Consider the following 21192-nt stretch of genomic DNA (forward strand, 5'->3'; position numbering starts at 1 on the left):
GGAAGCCACAGGAAGTCTGGGTCAGCCGCAGCCTGGACTCTGACCACTGAGAGCTGGCCGTGTTGCTCAGGCACTAAGGACTAGCCGTGCGGGGCCATACCTGACAGCGCGCTGTAGTACGGGCTCTCCTCGTCTTCTTCGTGAGAGGAGGAGCCCCCCACGTCACCTGTGTGATCCCACTCCAGCGGGATGGAATCCACGCTGACAGGGGTCTCACAGCCGGAGCGCTCGGGCCCTGGCGCTGGGGGCACCAGGTGACAAAGGGACTGAGGGGACGAGGGCTCCTCGCTCTCTCTCCTTTTACGCCAAGAGTCGTCCTGGATCTCTCTGGGGTCTTCCACATCCGTTTCATTCTCAGAGGCTTCCTTTTCCTCTTCCAAGCCCTAGAACGGGGGTATCCAGTTTTCAGAATTAACCACTGGGAACTGGCGGCTTCTGAGTAAGTATTGGCTCTATATTAGTAAGTGTGGAAAGAGCACTTTTCAACTCAGCTTTTTAAAGCAGACTCACAGATACGGAGAACAAACCAGAGGTTACTAGTGGGGAGAGGGAACTGGGGAGGGGGCAATATAGAGCTGGGGGACTAAGAGGTACAAACTATTCGGTACAGAACAAGCTACAAGGATATATGGTACAACACAGGGAATACAGCCAATATTTTATAATAACTATAAATGGAATATAATCTTTAAAAATTGTGGCTCACTATACTGTACACCTGTGACTTATATAATATTGTAAGCATCTATCTATACTTCAGCAAAACAAAAACGTAGTTTTTTTTTTTTTTAAACCATAGAATAAATCATTGTTAACCACGCACAGTTTCCCAATTCTTTAAAAGTGGAGGCAAACATCCACTTCGGGTGGCCCAGCAGCCCCGCGTGAGGCACAGCCCCTTACCGATGTGTGGGAGGTGAGCCTCCGGTGGAATCGGGAGACCCTGCCAAACACTTCCTGGCAATAGCGGTGCAGCTCCTCCAACTCATCCTCAATCAGCACGGCGTCCAGGGGCTCACTCTTCTGAATGAGCTGCTCCCCAAAAACGATGAGCTGATCAATCTTGTTGGTATTTAATGTAATTTCCTGCTGGAAACCCTATTTAGAATATGAGAAAGAAAGGATTTCAAACTCAAGCTTCATCAGTTTTCAACTAAGTGACTCCAAAGATTTAAGAATTTAAAATGATCATATGTATGTATTTTTTTCTTCCCCCTCCTGGGCACTGACTTTTCCAGTTACAATGATTCTAAAGGTCTGACATGGATGAACCTTTACTGTTACTGAGTGCGAGGGACAGACCTTGTCTTATTGACGCTTGGTAGAATCAGAAAACTTCCCATAGTAAGTCTCCACCGGGCATTTCTGCTGACACAGTAATAATGCTCATTGGTGCCGTTATACCATGGAAGGCAAATCAAATTTCCATTTCTCAACCTCTTACAAAATTTAGCCAAGGAGGAAATTATAGTGCGATTAAAGTGTAGTACAGACATCTGTGACAGTGGGAGAGAAGATACCTGTTCCTGGTCCCACTCTTTTCTTTTTTTTTAAAAATGAGAGGTCTTTTATTTTTTTAATTTATTTCTAAAATATTTATTTATTCATTTGGTGGCGCCGGGTGTTAGTTGGTGGCATGTGAACTCTTACTTGCGGCATATGGGATCTAGTTCCCTGACCAGGGATCGAACCCGGGCCCCCTGCATTGGGAGCGTGGAGTCTTACCCACTGGACCACGAGGGAAGTGCCCTGACCCCACTCTTGAGAGAGAGTTTCCTGCTGCTACAGCCCACAGGTTGCACTCAGACTCAAGTGTTGGAGAAACAGCACCTTATGAAGTTCTGTCTGGAACCGCAAGAGCGTTCTCCCCTTGGATGATTACATACGACAAAGAGAATAAAGGGCCTCGTTCCAATACCCCTTGACTGTAAGGAACAGTATCCTTGCTTGTGATAACCTGGCAGTACACAGGGGGATGCAGTCTGGCTGCTCTGACACTTCTGGAACCTGCTCTCAGGGTATCAGGTGAAGTCTGTACTTGGCCAGCCCTCCCCTGCCTAGGTGCACTCTTTGGGGAGGAGCTAAGGAAGCAGGCCTTACGTTCAGCTGGCGCATCTTGTCGTCGGCATCGCTCTCCGAGAAGTGCTCCACATTGGTCAGCTGCAGGTCCATCTCCGTGAGCCACACCAGAATGCTCTCCCTGGTCCCCTCGAATTCTTCCCTTTGGTTGGTGAAATGCTGTGAAAGGGTGAAAAAATCACGTTTGTGTTGATGGCATAACGGGAGTTCAGGCAGACAGCAAGGTCACTCTCAGAAGAGGGGAAAGGGAGCCCAGGGTACCCCCGGAGGCCCACACGGCCAGGAGCCTGGGGTCTGGTCCTGGCTGTGGGATACCAACGAGCCCCCTAAACTTCCCTGAGTCTCAGTATCTGCTGGTAATCGAGGTGTGGGAACGTTGACCGTGATCTCTAAGGTTCTTGCAACATTTGAAATTCTATAATTCTCTATTCTAAGTCAGTGATTTTCCCGGTCTGTCCTCTGAGGAACATGCCCCTCTCAAAGTCCAGGCTAGGCACTTGCCTATTTTCAACTGTTAGCCTCCTGTGGGAGCTTCTGCTTGACAGAAGGATTTAGTAGCTTCAGGATGGAAAAGTATTGATCTCGGGGTTGAGCCTGGACTAGTGCCCCATTTGCCTTCACTGATATAATTCCGAATGTATTTCTTCAAAAAAAGAAAACCCAGATTTATCACTTCCAATTAACGAGGCCTCTTGGGTTACCACCTCATAGATGGGCAGCTGATTCTCAAACAAACATAGTGCCCAATGAAGGTTTAGGCTGGTCACAGTCAAATCAAGTCAGCAGGAGATAAATTAAGGCAAGGGGGTTGTGGAAAAGCTAGCCCATTTCTTCCTGAGAGGGTTAAACAAAAAACCCAGATTTTCCTCTTCTTAGAATGGTTTCAAGAGTGCTCTGCCTTAAGAATGGGAGCAAGGATTAAAATTACTTCCTGTAGCCACAACCCACACCGGTCCCGTCAGTTTACACCTGGACTCACAAAGGTTGACATATGATGTCTTCTGAATCACAGAAATGTAAGGTGACGGTTCACACCCCAGAATCAAACCCATCATTTGAGGTTAGACAGCTGCTGTGAGGTTGGGAGGACTGTCACTGTCCCCAAGCCCCAGTACAGAGCGGGGGGCTCTGTCTGTTCCCCCACAGTGCAAGAACCAACGGGACACACAAAAGCGGGCAGATGGGCAAAGGGGGCCTCGTCTCAGACTAAGAGGTACCTTCGCCCGACCCGGTGACGGCAGCGCCCCTGACTCTGGGCAGTGTGTGGGCTGACGTGACACCCTCAGGGGTGACAGGAGTGGAAAAAAAGCGATGTGTTGGTAACACAATCCCTTGAATAAGCTCTGCCTGAGAAGCCTATCCCGAGGCAAATAACTTCACTTTAAAAAAAAAAAAAGGAACGCTTTTTGGCAGCTTTGGGCTTAAACAAAAGGGAGGCTGTACTGGAAGAACGTCAAGACAGCTTAGGCCTCAAATAAAATCTACCCGCTGCTTTGTTACAAGCCTGACATCACATATCCGACCCCCTCCACCTCCCCAGTATCTACAAATGACCCGGTGACGTAGAGGAGGTTACTCGGAGTCTCCGCAGGATGGCTGTGACCCGCTTCTGGAGGTTGTCCCAGCGCTGGTTGCCCTCGTGCACCATCTGCTTCAGCTTGCTGGCCGTGTCGGTGCGGTTCTCGCGGGCCAGCCGCCGGTACTGCTTGTTGATGAGCTCCAGCTGCGTGAGCCTCTCGTGGATCTGCCGCTGGAAGGCCTGTGGCAGCGGGGGACCCTGTCAGTGCCATAGCTGCAGGGCCCCGGGACACCCCTTCCAGGCCCCAGACCACCTGCCTCAAGTGTCCATCCAACGGAATGGCCACAGAGGGCTGGCTTCACCCGTTCTTCTGACACTAGTGAAGAACACTTTCAAGTTCACAGCCCGCGGTTGGCATAAATCGGTAATGTCCCACAAAGCCGCTGGAGCAGCTGATGGCAGGCTGGGGACTGGGCGGCCGGGGCCAGAGGTGGGGAAGCCTGCCACTTATGGGAAGTCATTTAAGCCAGCCCCGAGCCTGCCGCATCCTCGGTCATCAGGACCGCTGGGCTGGGGAGGGCCTTTACCTCGAACCTCTTCAGCTCTTCTTTGGCAACGGTGTACAGCACCTCGGAGGAATTCGGGCAGGCCGCTGTCCTCTCGGCGGACTTGAGCCAGTCCTCGAAGCGGGAGTAATCATCTAAAAACTTCTGCCAAAGCCGCCATGTCTCCTCAATTCTAACAGGAGGAAAGCAACTTAGTACAAGCCATCCACGTCAAGCCGAGCTTTTACATGGCTTTTTCTCCCCTGACTGGTCCCAGTCCCAGCCCCCCTTGCGCTGGCACTAAATATTTAGGGGGAGAGACCCTGCTACCCCTTCCAGGAAATAACCGGAGACATCACTTTGTGGTCAGGACACCCCCCTTCTGGGAGCGCCAGGCCCCTCAGAGCTTCTGCTTCACAGAGGTCACCCAACAGGAGACAGGCGTCCTCCACTACTTAGAGCTGGGACACATCAGCACAGTGGCCACCTGCCGTTACACCCCAAGACAGAGGAGGGCTGGGGAGAGACATGACCCTGCCTGTATTCTCCTTGAATGATCCCCTTAATAAGGACTGGCCACACCTACTGAGCCTTCCCCGCCAATACTTGGCACGGCCCTCAGTGAAGCTAACAGAACACAGTCACTGTTACGTAGGTCAGTCGGGAACACGCAGTCGGCATCCAGAGGCAGCTCGGTCCTTACTTCATCCGCCGCTCCATGGACATGGCACAAATATTCCTCCAGCGCCTGTCCAGGCTCCTGGTGGTCTGCTGGACGGAGTCGCACTCAGTCTCGTTGGCACAGGCATCGGAGTCGTGCAGGAGGACGTCGCAGATGTTAAACACAGACTCCACCCCTGCACTGTGCTGTTCTATGTCTCGCTGCAGGTCCTACAACGATGGGAGAGTAGGAAGCACACTGAGGTGCTGGTGGCAGTAGTGGGAAGGTTCCTCCTGCCCCTCTTCCAGCCCGGGGGGCACGGTCCTGCGTGCATTTCTACCTGGGACTTGGCAACATAGGCTGAGTCTCTCTCACCTTTGGGCAACCCCTGTGCGACAGTATCTGACACAAGGCCTAACCGCGGGCAACAATGGGATTGATCCGTTGAACTAACTATGTGAGGGGGTAGGAGGAGTGGGGATTCCCTCCCGAGAGCCCAGCTCCCCCAGATTCTGGGGAGGCATGCGATCTACTCCGTACCACCTGATCCCAAGGGCCTCCAATTTAGACTTGGCTTTGGGGAGGTCTTCCTCGGAAAACTGACTTATCTTCAACAGGACCTAAAACTTCAGCAACAGAAACTCTTAACCTTTTATGGGTCACAGAATTCTTAAATCTCCTAAGACCTCTGTACTATCTTCATACACCTCCACCCCCCAAACTGTGCTCGCAAACTGTGTCCACAGCCTCCCCAGGAGCCTATCCTGGCTCCATGGGCCCAAGGGGTAGAGACGCTGCCCTCCAGCTGATGGAGTCCAGTCACGGCTGTAGCTCGGGGAGGGGGCGGGTCTCTGGAGTCTTGTCCCATGATGGGGGGAGTGCTACTGATTCAGGAAAACGAAGGGTCACCAAGAAAAACATGCACGGTCATAGGAAAAAGTGGAAAACTTGTTTAAGTATAAACATGGCATCTTCAGTTATCACCCAGGGAGTGTTCCTTCTACACACAAGGGCAGGGCTGGGGGAAGGGCGAGGTGAGGTGCCTGTTTGTTTTGTCATTCTGGATGAGCCAGGCCTCTCCTGATACCCAAATTCTGTGATGAGTGACATGAGACCACACCACTTGTCTTAGTACCCAAATTACACTGTGAAATAGATGAAGTTAAGTAAGCCGCTACTAACTATACAAGTTCCCTGGATTCAGCATAGTCCATTTTACAGGAGGGATTATTTTATAAACAGTGGCTGCCACTGTCTACAGAAAAGCAGCATGAAGTTCATTCCAGGTCACCTCAATATTTAACAATTTTGGAGATTACGACTGGATTACTAGATAGGACTAATGTTTTCTTACTTTTCTTCTGATAAATGCACATTTGGATAATTCTATGTCCAGGTGGAAATGAAAGAATAAAATGCTAACACTCAAGTTTTAAATCAGGCAGTTCTCAACACAGATCCTAACTGATGAAAAATGAGCACCTCAAAGTTATATTCAGAAGAAAATGTGCTTTTCAGTTTGTCACCCTGTGTGTCCTATGAAGAGAGATGTGCAGGTGATTTTTTTTTTAAGCTTTGCAGTCAGTCTAAGACAAATGTCTGAAATGCTGCAATGGGGGCAGTCATCTTGGGGTCAGTGGACTAGCTTTATAATTAATAGGTTTAAATAGAATTCCAGGTTTAAGAATTCTTACCCGTTCACAGAATTGCCACAGGCTTTCCTAAAATTTACAGATATTGATAAACAACCTTTTAAACTTTTTTTTGCCAAAATAATAAATAAGGAATCCTAACGCTGGTGCTAAATAAGTAATATTGACAATTATCATTGAAAAATGGTACCTGTCCCTGACCTCACCTGGTAGGGTTGGGTAGGATCTGGTTGAAAAGCACTGAGAAAGTCTAGTCTATGGATAAACACGAATGCCATGTATTTTAATAGCCTCTTTGCAGTTACTCTCCATTTTTTAACTCAGCTTTTACTGAATGAAACAGCTAAAGAAAACTGATTAATATAAAGGGTAAACGATGGCAAGAAATGAGCTCTCTGATAATTTACAAAAGACCATGAACATCTTGGCTAAAAAAGGAGTCCAGAGTTTTTCAAAATTTCCAAAACAAACTTCTAATACACCACAAAATGGCCTGCTGATACTGCAGTATGAACTAGTTAGTTGTCTTGTAAAATATAAAATAAAGTAGTGGACCATATTTTAAAACACAAACCACTGAAGTACTGGACAAGTGACATTTTGCAAACTGAAATGATCCCACCACTAGTACCCATTGAGGCCCGAGTTTGCACAATGACTGGATTTCAAAAGTGTTCAAACGCAGAGATGAATCCGACTTAAGAAACAACGTAAAACAATGTGAAGGACTTTTGCCAATGGTTCTGGAAACATGAGTGCCTGTTTACTTTGTTTTTCTGCTCCTGAGTAGGTGACACAGAGCACTGAAGCTGGGAAAGGGCTGAGGGAAGTTGAGGATCAGTGAGAGGACATGGGGAGAAACAGGAAACCAGAGCAGAGAATGCAGCCAGGAAGAATAACACAAAAGGAACTAGAAAAAATGAGATACAGGGGGGAAAAAAGGAAAACCAGGCTGAGAAGGCAGAAAACCATGTCGTGTGTTGTGGGAACCCAGGTGGTGGCTCCAGAGTGTCTCCGTAGGAGGGGCTGGGGGTGTCAAGCAAGTCCAGCAGGGCGGTCCTGGGCAGTGGATGGGTTTTGGCATGAAGCTGACTTGGCCACTGGGGAGGGGACTACTGGTAACTATAGGGTGTGGGGGTAACGAACCCCCCAAGCCACCATCAGGCACCCCTGGGATGCCTGGGAACCAGGCAACCAAAGAAAACTGGAGAGAGATGCTGAAGACTCAATGAAAGTGGTCCATGGTTTAAACGTGTCACGAGGTGGCCACCACTTCCTTTGCATTTTGAAGATGATCTATTCTACAGGAATAACAATACAACACTTATTACCTAAGAAGTTTCACATAAAGAAGAGAAGCAAAAAAGACTTTTATAAGGTCTGACCCCTTCTGCACCAGGCCCCCAAGGACGTTATAATGAGGGTCCAGGGACATCATGGCGCTTTATCACTTTTGGGCCTGAGGGCTTTTGCAGAAGGCACTATTAGATGATCCCAAGAGTTTGGGTCTTATTTCTGGAAGCAATCAAGCAATTTATTATATTTAAATCAGTGACAGAAACACAGGCAAGGTTTTTAAAAAATGGCCCATAAATAATTATTTTGTGTGACACATTTTCTGTTTTTGGTGGAGCATTTAAGGTCTAGGTTTAGTTATAATTTTGTTTTTTTTTTTTAATAAAAATACTACAGGTTTCCTCAGGACATCTGTGGTAGGCAGAATATTGGCATCCCCAGAACCATGTCCTTATCCCCAGAACCTGTGACTAGACTAGGTTACATGGCAAAGGAGAATTAAGCCTGCCAATCAGCTGACCTTAAGATAGGGAGATTATCCTGGATTATGTGGGTGGGCCTAATGGAATCCCAAGGGTCCTTAAAAGTACAAGCGGAGTCAAGCAGAGGGAGAAAGGCTCAGAGAGATGCACCGCTGCTGGCTTTGAAGATGGCGGAAGGGGGCCATGGGCCAGGAAAGGCAGGCAGCCTCTAGGACTTCAAGGCAAAGAAATGGATTCTCCCCTAGAGCCTCCAGAAAGGAAAGCAGCCCTGGTGACACCTTGACCTCAGCCCTGTGTCAGATTTCTGACCTCCAGCACTATAAGATGATAAATTTGTGTTCAGCTCCTAAATCTGTGGTCATCTGTGACAGTGGCAATAGAAAATTAATACATCCAACTTCTTCACAGCAAAGTGGTCCTGAAGACCAACTCCATAATTTTTTTTTTAATAAGAATTCCATGATGGTGATTCTAAATTCTATAAATTGGAAACCTTCAAATCAACCAGACTGAAATTATATAGCATTTCAGTACAGGAACACACATGGCCAAGAGAATGGCAGCTGCTCCAAACTGTACACTCTTGGGAATAAATTCCCTGCAATTTAATGATGTTTTGTCACACATCAGATTTATAAAATGTTAACACACGTTATTAGCCCCTGCCAAATTCAGCCACGGGCTAAAGGGAAAAATGTTGTCAGCTTTTGTTCTATTTACCTGAAAAGACTCACCCGTCAGGGTAAATGGTTATTTGCAAGGCCTGTCTATGAAGAGACTATTCAAGAAATTCAACCTAATGGATCAATCTTGTAAATAAAGCTGATAATGTTCAGTAGCCCTTTACTGATAAGGGCATTAAAATCTCTGCAGTGTCCATTAACATGGTAGTTATATCAATATTCATTTCTCCACAAAGCAAAGACAGAATATAGATGACCTCAGTGAAAAAGACATACTTAAATTTCTGAGGCTAAGTGGAAAAACCAGTATTTTTACTTTGCAGCATTGCTAAATCATACTAGTTTGAAAATCAGAGAATAGGCATTATTCAAACAGTAATTGTAATAGGATTAAATAAAGATCTAAGTCCAGAGTATTATCAAATACTTAGCTCTATTTCGTGGTAGCATGAGATGTTGCTTATTATCATGAGAAGGACTGACCTGACCTCAAGAGAATTTATAATCAAGGGGTGGCCTTCAGGCTTTGATAATCTGATGAAAAAGTTTCAGCCCCCCAATTCTGTCTCCAAGCGGCTGGGATATGTGAGTGAATCGGTGTGTTGACAGACAACAAACACCAAGGCTTTGAAGGAAACATGAAGAAAACAGATACAAGGCTGTGAACTTGGTAGCGACCATATTGCTCATATGGTTAAAACGGAATCTGCTCACAGGGCTGCGAAAAACAAGTGAAGGAAAGCTACTAAAAGAATAACATAAGCTTAGCTATTTTAAAAGTAAAGAGGGGGCTTCCCTGGTGGCGCAGTGGTTGAGAGTCCGCCTGCCGATGCAGGCCGGTCTGGGAAGATCCCACATGCCGCGGAGCGGCTGGGCCTGTGAGCCATGGCCGCTGAGCCTGCACGTCTGGAGCTTGTGCTCCGCAATGGGAGAGGCCGCAACAGTGAGAGGCCCACGTACCGCAAAAAAAAAAAAAAAAAAAAAAAAAATATATATATATATATATATAAAGAGAAGCTCAGGCACTGCATATGAGAATGAACATGTAAATGCGAGCCTATGGAGGGTAGGAGAGTGGATGTGACAAGTCAGTGAGACCAAAAAGCACCTGCCAGGTTAGGGGCAGGATTCGGTGGTGTTTAAATTGTGGAATTTCCAGGGTTGGCTAAGAGGGGATATAACTGATGACAGAAATGCACAGAACATTGCAGGAGAGGTTTTCTAAGCTATTGGTCCAAACATGCCCCTTCTTCCACACACCCCCGAGCGCTCCCCTTTTCTTGAAGCTCTCTATCAGACCCATCAAGTGTTGTCCCATGAAAACCTTCTTTGGTTGGAAAAATTATTTTTCTTTCAATTCATTGCCAAAACTGTAGTAACAAAAACAGAGATTAAAAAAACCTTATTCACCGCTAAGATTAAGGTCTGCATCTTCAACATTATTCAAAGTATTTCACAAAGAGCTACATGAATGGTGGTGGTGGGGTGGGCACTCAAGAGATGGATGCCTCACACCGCCAAGAGCATGGACAGGTGGTCAGCCTTCTCTGGAAAAAACATACCAGTATTACAAAATATGAACCCACTAAAATGCACAGCCAGTGCGGGGATGGTTTGCACTAGCAGACCCTGTGAACACCTAGGCTCTGACAAAAGCCCATTCTCACTTCCCCACCTGCTGTTCAGCGAGCCTCTTCTGGATCTCTTGATCATCACAGACATCATAAACCACAGGCTTAGAGAGCTCAGACTCGATCCGAGCCAACCAGGTGCGAAGGTTGCTCATGTTTTTGTCTAACTGCTGAATAAAAGCGAAGGTCTCCTTCAGCTTCTTCACCCTAAACATATTTGCAGCAAAAAAGAGGTGGAAAACAAAAGCACAATGTTTAGTGGTGAGAAGAATGCACCCAAAAGCCTGCTGGAGGTTAAAAACTAATCATCACTGGTTACTGATTTTATTAACGCTCACGTTGCCAGAGTTTTTACACAATATGGGACAATTTACAGAATTGCTGTTCTGGCTGATTTTCAAATGGACTAAGAGATAATCTACCCATGCAAGTATGAAGTCCTATCATTCTCAGGGTGGGATCCCCTGAGACCCAGAACATCTTTCTGGGGTCTCAGAGGAGATAGGAGATGCCATTTCTTTCTTTCCAGGTTAAGATCACCACATGTGACTTGTCCAGTTTCTGTTTTGGGTTATCACCAAGATCACAGCAGCCAGGGACCTTTCCTGATGGGTAAAGACGTTACACACCTGGCTCATTGGTGGTACCCGGCCTGCGATGCTTCTCACGGGACCCTCTTCTTGAGCAAGTACAGAGCATGTGCTGAACCCCACCACGTCCAGCCTGAGGGGCTGGGGGTGCCGCACACAAGGAACCAGTCCATCCTAGGGCAGCTGTCTCAGCCAAAAAGGGAGGGGAGGACACATCATCTACAAGCACAGTTGCAGCTCCATCTACATGACCAATCTGCCTGGCTCAGCGTGGAGTGGATCTGAACTAAGACACACGGCGTCAGTATACACGGAGAGCTCCCGGGCATGCCAAAGTGCTGTCACGGGGAAATGATGCAGGGGCTGAGGAAAAATGATCTCCATATAGACCCTGAAAGAAAATGTTAAAATCCTCAAGCAGAGGGAGTGAAGGCTTGTTCTGGTGATCTGTGGGCTTTTTAGTTAATCCCAGAGACCTGAAGTAATGGCTACAATGGAAACTTCCCGCTTACTGATACTCATGTTACGAAGTGCTATCAGAACTGCATCCCAGGGACTGGAAAGAGAAACTGGGGCACTGACCCCTAACTCACAGGAAGTGCCCCACCTTCCCTGACAGCAGCATCTCTTCCTGGACTGCCTGTGAACAGCTTCCTGCTGCCCCCCTCACCCTTCTCCCAGCTTCTGGTTCTGTAGCCGAAGTGTACAGCAAGTCTGATTCTCGCTCAAACTCTTCCACGGTCCTCGCCTACCCTGACATGGCAGTTTAACGCCCTGACCTTTCTAGTTCCTCAAGCGGTCAGTGGCCTCTCTGTCTCCAGCCCTGCACCCTGCGAAGTGGCTCCCCTCCCTTCTCCTGCAGCTTCTACCACTGTTCTCTCCGAGATCAGCTGAGGGCCCCTCGACCACGTGCCCCTGCAGCCCTGTGTCTGCACCCCTCGTTGACCGTGCCCATCTGGACAGAGCCCACACCAGCCAGGCTGCATGGGGCTACCTCTGTGTGCACAGTACCTCCAAGACCGCCTGGTGGCCGGGAGGCATTGACAAGCATTTGCTGAATGAATAAATGTGTGTAATAATCCACTCCATGTGATTACTTAATAAAACCACAGGGTTGTGAGTGTTTATTATTTAAGTAAACCAGAGAGATTTGAGAAGATGGCGGAAGAGTTAAGACGCGGAGATCACCTTCCTCCCCACAGATACATCAGAAATACATCTACACGTGGAACTGCTCCTATAGAACACCCACTGAATGCTGGCAGAAGACCTCAGACCTTCCAAAAGCCATGTGGAGGACAGGCTCTTGGTGCTCCAGCCAGGCATCAGGGCTGTGCCACTGAGGTGGGAGAGCCAACTTAAGGACACTGGTCCACAAGAGACCTCCCAGCTCCACATAATATCAAACAGCAAAAAACTCCCAAGATCTGCATCTCAACGCCAGCACCCAGCTTCACTCAACGACCAGCAAGCTACAATGCTGGACACCCTATGCCAAACAAATAGCAAGACAGGAACACAACCTCACCCTGTAGCAGAGAGGCTGCCTAAAATCATAATAAGGCCACAAACACCCCAAAACACACCACCAGACGTGGACCAGCCCAGCAGAAAGACAAGATCCAGCCTCATCCACCAATACAAAGGCACTAGTCCCCTCCACCAGGAAGCCTACACAACCCACTGAACCAACCTAAGCCACTGGGGACAGACACCAAAAACAACGAGAACTACGAACCTGCAGCCTGCAAAAAGGAGACCCCAAACACAGTAAGATAAGCAAAATGAAAAGATAGAAAAACACATAGCAGATGAAGGAGCAAAGTAAAAACCCACCAGACCTAACAAATGAAGAGGAAATAGGCAATCTACCTGAAAAAGAATTCAGAATAATGATAGTAAACATGATCCAAAATCTTGGAAACAGAATACAGAAAATGTAAGAAACATTTAACAAGGACCTAGAAGAACTAAAGAGGAAACAAGCAATGATGAACAACACAATAAATGAAATTAAAAATACTCTAGAAGGGATCAATAGCAGAATAACTGAGGCAGAAGAACAGATAAGTGACCTGGAAGACAAAATAGTGGAAATAACTACTGCAGAGCAGAATAAAGAAAAAAGAATGAAAAGAACTGAGGACAGTCTCAGAGACCTCTAGGACAACATTAAATGCACCAACATTCAAATTATAGGGGTCTGAGAAGAAGAGAAAAAGAAAGGGACTGAGAAAATATTTGAAGAGATTATAGTTGAAAACTTCCCTAATACAGGAAAGGAAATAGTTAATCAAGTCCAGGAAGCACAGAGAGTCCCATACATGATAAATCCAAGGAGAAACATGCCAAGACACATATTAATCAAACTGTCAAAAATTAAATACAGAGAAAACATATTAAAAGCAGCAGGGGAAAAACAACAAATAACACACAAGGGAATCTCCATAAGGTTAACAGCTGATCTCTCAGCAGAAACTCTGCAAGCCAGAAGGGACTGGCAGGACATATTTAAAGCGATGAAGGAGAAAAACCTACAACCAAGACTACTCTACCCAGCAAGTATCTCATTCAGATTTGATGGAGAAATTAAAACCTTTACAGACAAGCAAAAGCTGAGAGAGTTCAGCACCACCAAACCAGCTTTACAACAAATGCTAAAGGAACTTCTCTAGGCAAGAAACACAAGAGAAGGAAAAGACCTACAATAACAAACCCAAAACAATTAAGAAAATGGGAATAGGAACATACATATCGATAATGACCTTAAATGTAAATGGATGAAATGCTCCCACCAAAAGACAAAGACTGGCTGAATGGATACAAAAACAAGACCTGTATATATGCTGTCTACAAGAGACCCACTTTGGACCTAGGGACACATACAGACTGAAAGTGAGGGGATGGGAAAAAGATATTCCATGCAAATGAAAATCAGAAGAAAGCTGAAATAGCAATTCTCATATCAAACAAAATGGACTTTAAAATAAAGACTATTACAAGAGACAAAGAAGGACACTACATAATGATCAAGGGATCAATCCAAGAAGAAGATATAACAATTGTAAATATTTATGCCCTCAACATAGGAGCACCTCAATACATAAGGCAAATACTAACAGCCATAAGAGAGGAAATCGACAGTAACACAATCATAGTAGGGGACTTTAACACCCCACTTTCACCAATGGACAGATCATCCAAAATGAAAATAAATAAGGAAACACAAGCTTTATGATACATTAAACAAGACGGGCTTACTTGATATTTATAGGACATTCTATCCAAAACCAACAGAATACACATTTTTCTCAAGTGCTCATAGAACATTCTCCAGGATAGATCATATCTTGGGTCACAAATCTAGCCTTGGTAAATTTAAGAAAATTGAAATCGTATCAAGTATCTTTTCCGACCACAATGCTATGAGACTAGATATCAATTACAGGAAAAGATCTGCAAAAAATACAAACACTGGCTTCCCTGGTGGTGCAGTGGTTGAGAGTCCGCCTGCCGATGCAGGGGACACGGGTTCGTGCCCCAGTCCGGGAAGATCGCACATGTGGCGGAGCGGCTGGGCCCGTGAGCCATGGCCGCTGGGCCTGCACATCCGGAGCCTGTGCTCCGCAGCGGGAGAGGCCACAGCAGTGAGAGGGTTGCGTACCGCAAAAAACAAAACAAAACAAAAAAGCAAACACATGGAGGCTAAATAATACACTACTTAATAACAAAGTGATCACTGAAGAAAGCAAAGAGGAAATAAAAAAATACCTAGACACAAATGACAATGGAGACACGACGACCCAAAACCTATGGGATGCAGCAAAAGCAGTTCTAAGAGGGAAGTTTATAGCAATACAATCCTACCTTAAGAAACAGGAAACATCTCAAATAAACAACCTAACCTTGCACCTAAGGCAATTAGAGAAAGAACAAAAAACCCCCAAAGTTAGCAGAAGGAAAGAAATCATAAAGATCAGATCAGAAATAAATGAAAAAGAAATGAAGGAAACAATAGCAAAGATCAATACAACTAAAAGCTGGTTCTTTGAGAAGATAAACAAAATTGATAAGCCATTAGCCAGACGCATCAAGAAAAAAAGGGAGAAGACTCAAATCAATAGAATTAGAAATGAAAAAGGAGAAGTAACAACTGATACTGCAGAAATACAAAGGATCATGAGAGATTACTACAAGCAACTCTATGCTAATAAAATGGACAACCTGGAAGAAATGGACAAATTCTTAGAAATGCACAACCTGCCGAGACTGAACCAGGAAGAAATAGAAAATATGAACAGACCAGTCACAAGCACTGAAACTGAAACTGTGATTAAAAATCTTCCAACAGGGCTTCCCTGGTGGTGCAGTGGTTGAGAATCTGCCTGCCAATGCAGGGGACACGGGTTCGAGCCCTGGTCTGGGAAGATCCCACATGCCACGGAGCAACTAGGCCCATGAGCCACAATTACTGAGCCTGCGCGTCTGGAGCCTGTGCTCCGCAACAAGAGAGGCCACGATAGTGAGAGGCCCACGCACCGCGATGAGGAGTGGCCCCCGCTTGCCGCAACTAGAGAAAGCCCTCGCACAGCAACAAAGAGCCAACACAGCCATAAATAAATAAATAAATCTAAAAAAGGGCAAAATTCAAAAAAAAAAAAAAAATCTTCCAACAAACAAAAGCCCAGGACCAGATGGCTTCACAGGCAAATTCTATCAAACATTTAGAGAAGAGCTAACACCTATCCTTCTCAAACTCTTCCAAAATATAGCAGAGGGAGGAACACTCCCAAACTCATTCTACGAGGCCACCATCACCCTGATACCAAACCAGACAAAGACGTCACAAAGAAAGAAAACTACAGGCCAATATCACTGATGAACACAGAGGCAAAAATCTTCAACAAAATACTAGCAAACAGAATCCAACAGCACATTAAAAGGATCATACACCATTGTCAAGTGGGGTTTATTCCAGAAATGCAAGGATTCTTCAATATATGCAAATCAATCAACGTGATAAACCATATTAACAAATTGAAGGAGAAAAACCACATGATCATCTCAATAGATGCAGAGAAAGCTTTCGACTAAATTTAACACCCATTCATGATAAAAACCCTGCAGAAAGTAGACATAGGGGAAACTTTCCTCAACATAATAAAGGCCATATATGACAAACCCACAGCAAACATTGTCCTCAATGGTGAAAAACTGAAAGCATTTCCACTAAGATCAGGAACAAGACAAGGCTGCCCACTCTCACCACTCTTATTCAACATAGTTTTGGAAGTTTTAGCCACAGCAATCAGAGAAGAAAAAGAAATAAAAGGAATGCAAATCGGAAAAGAAGAAGTAAAGCTGTCACTGTTTGCAGATGACATGGTACTATACATAGAGAATCCTAAAGATGCTACCAGAAAACTACTAGAGCTAATCAATGAATTTGGTAAAGTAGCAGGATACAAAATTAATGCACAGAAATCTCTGGCATTCTTACACACTAATGATGAAAAATCTGAAAGTGAAATTAAGAAAACACTCCCACTTTTCATGCCAGATAAGGGTCCATACAGCTTTGTTCTGGATTCCCGTTGTAACTTAAAGGGAAACATTAACAATGTCCAGAGCCCTTGATGTCCTGCAAATGAAGGAGGAGGATGTCCTCAAATTCCTTGCAGCAGGAGTCCACTTAGGTGGCACCAACCTTGACTTCCAAATGGAACAGTACATATACAAAAGGAAAAGTGATGGCATCTACATCATAAATCTGAAGAGAACCTGGGAGAAGCTTCTGTTGGCAGCTCGTGCCACTGTTGCCATTGAAAACCAGCTGATGTCAGTGTCATATCTTCCAGGAATACTAGCCAGCGAGCTGTGCTAAAGTTTGCTGCTGCCACTGGAGCCACTCCTATTGCTGGCCGCTTCACTCCTGGAATCTTCACTAACCAGATCCAGGCAGCCTTCCGGGAGCCAAGACTTCTGGTGGTTACTGATCCCAGGGCTGACCACCAGCCTCTCACAGAGGCCTCTTACGTTAACGTGCCTACCATTGCTCTGTGTAACACAGACTCTCCTCTGTGGTATGTGGACATTGCCATCCCATGCAACAAAAAGGGAGCTCACTCAGTGGGTCTGATGTGGTGGATGCTTGCCTGGGAATTTCTGCGCATGCGTGGCACCATCTCCCGTGAACAACCATGGGAGGTCATGCCTGATCTTTACTTCTACAGAGATCCTGAAGAGATTGAAAAGGAAGAGCAGGCAGCAGCTAAGAAGGCTGTGACCAAGGAGGAATTTCAGGGTGAGTGGACCGCTCCAGGTCCTGAGTTCACTGCTGCTCAGCCTGAGGTGGCGGACTCGTCTGAAGCTGTGCAGGTGCCCTCTGTGCCTATTCAGCAGTTCCCCACTGAAGACTGGAGTGCTCAATCTGCCACTGAAGACTGGTCTGCAGCTCCCACTGCTCAGGCCACCGAGTGGGTAGGAACAACCACTGAGTGGTCTTAAACTGTTCTTCCACAAACTCTTAAAATGGAAATAGGTTGATGGAAAATAAACAGTTTCTAAACAAAAGAAAAGAAAAAAAAAACACTCCCATTTACCATTGAAACAAAGAGAATAAAATATCTAGGAATAAACCTACCTAAGGAGACAAAAGACCTATATGCAGAAAATTATAAGACACTGATGAAAGAAATTAAAGATGATACAAATAGATGAATAGATATACCATGTTCTTGGATTGGAAGAATCAACATTGTGAAAATGACTCTACGATCCAAAGCAATCTACAGATTCAATGCAATCCCTATCAAACTACCACTGGCATTTTTCACAGAACTAGAATAAAAAATTTCACAATTTGTATGGAAACACAGGAGACCCCAAATAGCCAAAGCAATCTTGAGAAAGAAAAACGGAGCTGGAGGAATCAGGCTCCCTGACTTCAGACTATACTACAAAGCTATAGTAATCAAGACAGTATGGTACTGGCACAAAAACAGAAAGATAGATCAATGGAACAGGATAGAAAGCCCAGAGATAAACCCGCACACATATGGTCACCATATCTTTGATAAAGGAGGTAAGAATATACAGTGGAGAAAAGACAGCCTCTTTAATAAGTGATGCTGGGAAAACTGGACAGGTACAAGTAAAAGTATGAAATTAGAACACTCCTTAACACCATACACAAAAATAAGCTCAAAATGGATTAAAGAACTAAACGTAAGGCCAGACACTATCAAACTCTTAGAGGAAACATAGGCAGAACACTCTATGACATAAATCACAGCAAGATCCTTTTTGACCCACCTCCTAGAGAAATGGAAATAAAAACAAAAATAAACAAATGGGACCTAATGAAATTTCAAAGCTTTTGCACAGCAAAGGAAACCATAAACAAGACGAAAAGATAGCCCTCAGAATGGGAGAATATATTTGCAAATGAAGCAACTGACAAAGAATTAATCTCCAAAATTTACAAGCAGCTCATGCAGCTCAATAACAAAAAAACAAACAACCCAATCCAAAAATGGGCAGAAGACCTAAACAGACATTTCTCCAAAGAAGATATAGAGATTGCCAACAAACACATGAAAGAATGCTCAACATCATTAATCATTAGAGAAATGCAAATCAAAACTACAATGAGGTATCATTTCACACCAGTCAGAATGGCCATCATCAAAAAATCTAGAAACAATAAATGCTGAAGAGGCTGTGGAGAAAAGGGAACACTCTTGCACTGTTGGTGGGAATGTAAATTGATACAGCCACTATAGAGAACAGTATGGAGGTTCCTTAAGAAAGTACAAAGAGAACTACCATATGACTCAGCAATCCCACTACTGGGCATATACCCTGAGAAAACCATAATTCAAAAAGAGTCAGGTACCAAAATGTTCATTGCAGCTCTCTTTACAATAGCCAGGACATGGAAGCAACCTAAGTGTCCATCAACAGATGAATGGATAAAGAAGATGTGGCACATATATACAATGGAATATTACTCAGCCATAAAAAGAAACAAAATTGAGTTATTTGTAGTGAGGTGGATGGACCTAGAGTCTGTCATACAGAGTGAAGTAAGTAAGAAAGAGAAAAACAAATACCGTATGCTAACACATATATATGGAATCTAAGAAAAAAAAAAGTCATGAAGAACCTAGGGGTAAGACGGGAATAAGGACACAGACCTACTAGAGCATGGACTTGAGGATATGGGGAGGGGGAAGGGTAAGCTGTGACAAAGTGAGAGAGTGTCATGGGCATATATACACTACCAAACGTAAAATAGCTAGCTAGTGGGAAGCAGCCGCATAGCACAGGGAGATCAGCTTGGTGCTTTGTGACCAACTAGAGGGGTGGGATAGGGAGGGTGGGAGGGAGGGAGATGCAAGAGGGAAGAGGTATGGGGACATATGTATATGTATAACTGATTCACTTTGTTATAAAGCAGAAACTAACACACCATTGTAAAGCAATTATACTCCAATAAAGATGTTAAAAAAAAAAGTAAACCAGAGAGTTGTGTGTATTTTTAATTTTTACTATTATCTTTTTGCACCCTACTATCAACCAGATCCACCTTGGGGAATGACTTCTAGCTCCAGCTCTACTTCCAATTAGCTTTATAATTTAGAGAAAATCCTTCTACCTCAGCCCCTCATGTCTAGCAGGCCTCTCAGGTCCCTCCAGCTTCAGGGAGGTGATAGCATCTGGGCGACATTCAGGTCAGAGCTCTGGAGGTGAGCAGACCCAGATCTAAGCCCCACTGTACCATCTATAAGCGGTGTACCCGGCAAGGTACCTAATGTTCCTGATTCCCAGTTTCCTTGTTAATCTTCAAATTATCCACCTTGTAGGGGGTTCTGAGACAGAAGCAAGAGGATGCATGTAAAGCCTTTGGCATAAAGTAAGCACTCACTGTAATACTAGTTCTTATTACTGCTGACTGGGATCACACGCTGCTACAGTAACACCTGATTTACACGGTATTGGCCCTCACATAGTCCTTTTATAAATATTTTATCCTCAACAGTGCCATGAGGTAGGCAAGCTTGGAACGAGGCCATGGAGCCTGGTGATGAAGAGCACACTCTTTGTGGTCAGGGTCTGGGTATGAATCCTGGCTCTATTTGATCTCATCTGTCAAACGGCGTCAACAGTGGTACCTTCCTTCACTGGGTGGCTGAGAGCAGGATGAGATACACATGCATGAAAGGAATTTGGCACAGTGTCTGACAGAGATAAATGCCCAGAAACTGTGGTTGTAATGATTTTAAGATGGTATATTTTCCAAATTACATTCTTACTGCAAATATTACAAGAAGTTTCCTTCAAAGCCACAAGATGATTTATTAAAAAGGAAGTAACAGAATCCAGGGCCAGGCCTGGATGCAGCTGTAACCTAGATACTTCCTTTGTTCCCCTGGCTTTCAAGTTATACCCTCCTCACCCCAATGTCTTGTCACCCTGACTGCCCAGGGAACAGAAGGAACACTCCACACAATGCCAGAGCAGCTGGGAACCCCGGGCCCCATGGGACCAAGTCTTGCATGCAGTTTGCAAGGGGCTACCCTCCTGGGAGGCTCTGGCTGGAGAAGCTCCGCCCTGAGAGCTTCCTGTAGGTGGGGAGAGGCACTCAGGCCAGCAGCCTCTGCACAGCCCTCCTGCTTCCTGCTTCCCCATCCTTCCTCCTCTCTCCTCCCAGAATGGCAGCCCCCACTGCTTCATCCAGCGCCCGACCCTAGTCCATCATAAGGCTCTCAGCCTCTTTATTTTGAAAGAAGAGGGCTAGAACGCAACTTTTTAAATGAAGAGCGCTAACAAGTAATAAAATAACCTGGGTGCAAAAATACTGAGATGCAGTGATCCTGAATCCTGTTAATCCTGAGGGGTGAGGTGTGCAATAAGCAGAGGGGGGAGTATGGAGAAGGTGGATGAATAATTAGCTTGGCTTCCCCAGAACTATGGTACTCCAGGCCAGTGGCGTCCCAAATGTGGGGCTCAAGCCAATGAGCTTGGTGTCCAAACCAATGGGGTGTGGGAA

The 21192-nt window shown here is 45.3% G+C and overlaps 2 protein-coding genes and 1 pseudogene across 3 annotated transcripts in view; 2 read left to right on the forward strand and 1 right to left on the reverse strand.

The window, feature by feature from the left end:
* Window positions 1–21192, forward strand: part of ESR2 (estrogen receptor 2) — a 188442-nt gene that overhangs the window by 73052 nt on the left and 94198 nt on the right. The window lies entirely within an intron of this gene.
* The window catches only part of SYNE2 (spectrin repeat containing nuclear envelope protein 2), a 281501-nt gene that overhangs the window by 10037 nt on the left and 250272 nt on the right, over window positions 1–21192 (reverse strand). For both annotated transcript variants that reach the window (XM_065871886.1, XM_065871885.1), the window contains exons 99-105: window positions 10593–10755; window positions 4847–5034; window positions 4186–4336; window positions 3656–3838; window positions 2101–2238; window positions 904–1098; window positions 101–383 (exon numbers count right to left, since the gene is read on the reverse strand). In XM_065871886.1, the coding sequence (XP_065727958.1) occupies window positions 101–383; window positions 904–1098; window positions 2101–2238; window positions 3656–3838; window positions 4186–4336; window positions 4847–5034; window positions 10593–10755 (1301 nt within the window). The remainder of the gene's footprint in view (window positions 1–100; window positions 384–903; window positions 1099–2100; window positions 2239–3655; window positions 3839–4185; window positions 4337–4846; window positions 5035–10592; window positions 10756–21192) is intronic.
* On the forward strand, window positions 16759–17645 carry LOC136119433 (small ribosomal subunit protein uS2 pseudogene; annotated as a pseudogene).

The sequence above is a fragment of the Phocoena phocoena genome, chromosome 2 (genome assembly GCF_963924675.1).
Source record: "Phocoena phocoena chromosome 2, mPhoPho1.1, whole genome shotgun sequence".
Lineage (NCBI taxonomy): Eukaryota > Metazoa > Chordata > Mammalia > Artiodactyla > Phocoenidae > Phocoena > Phocoena phocoena.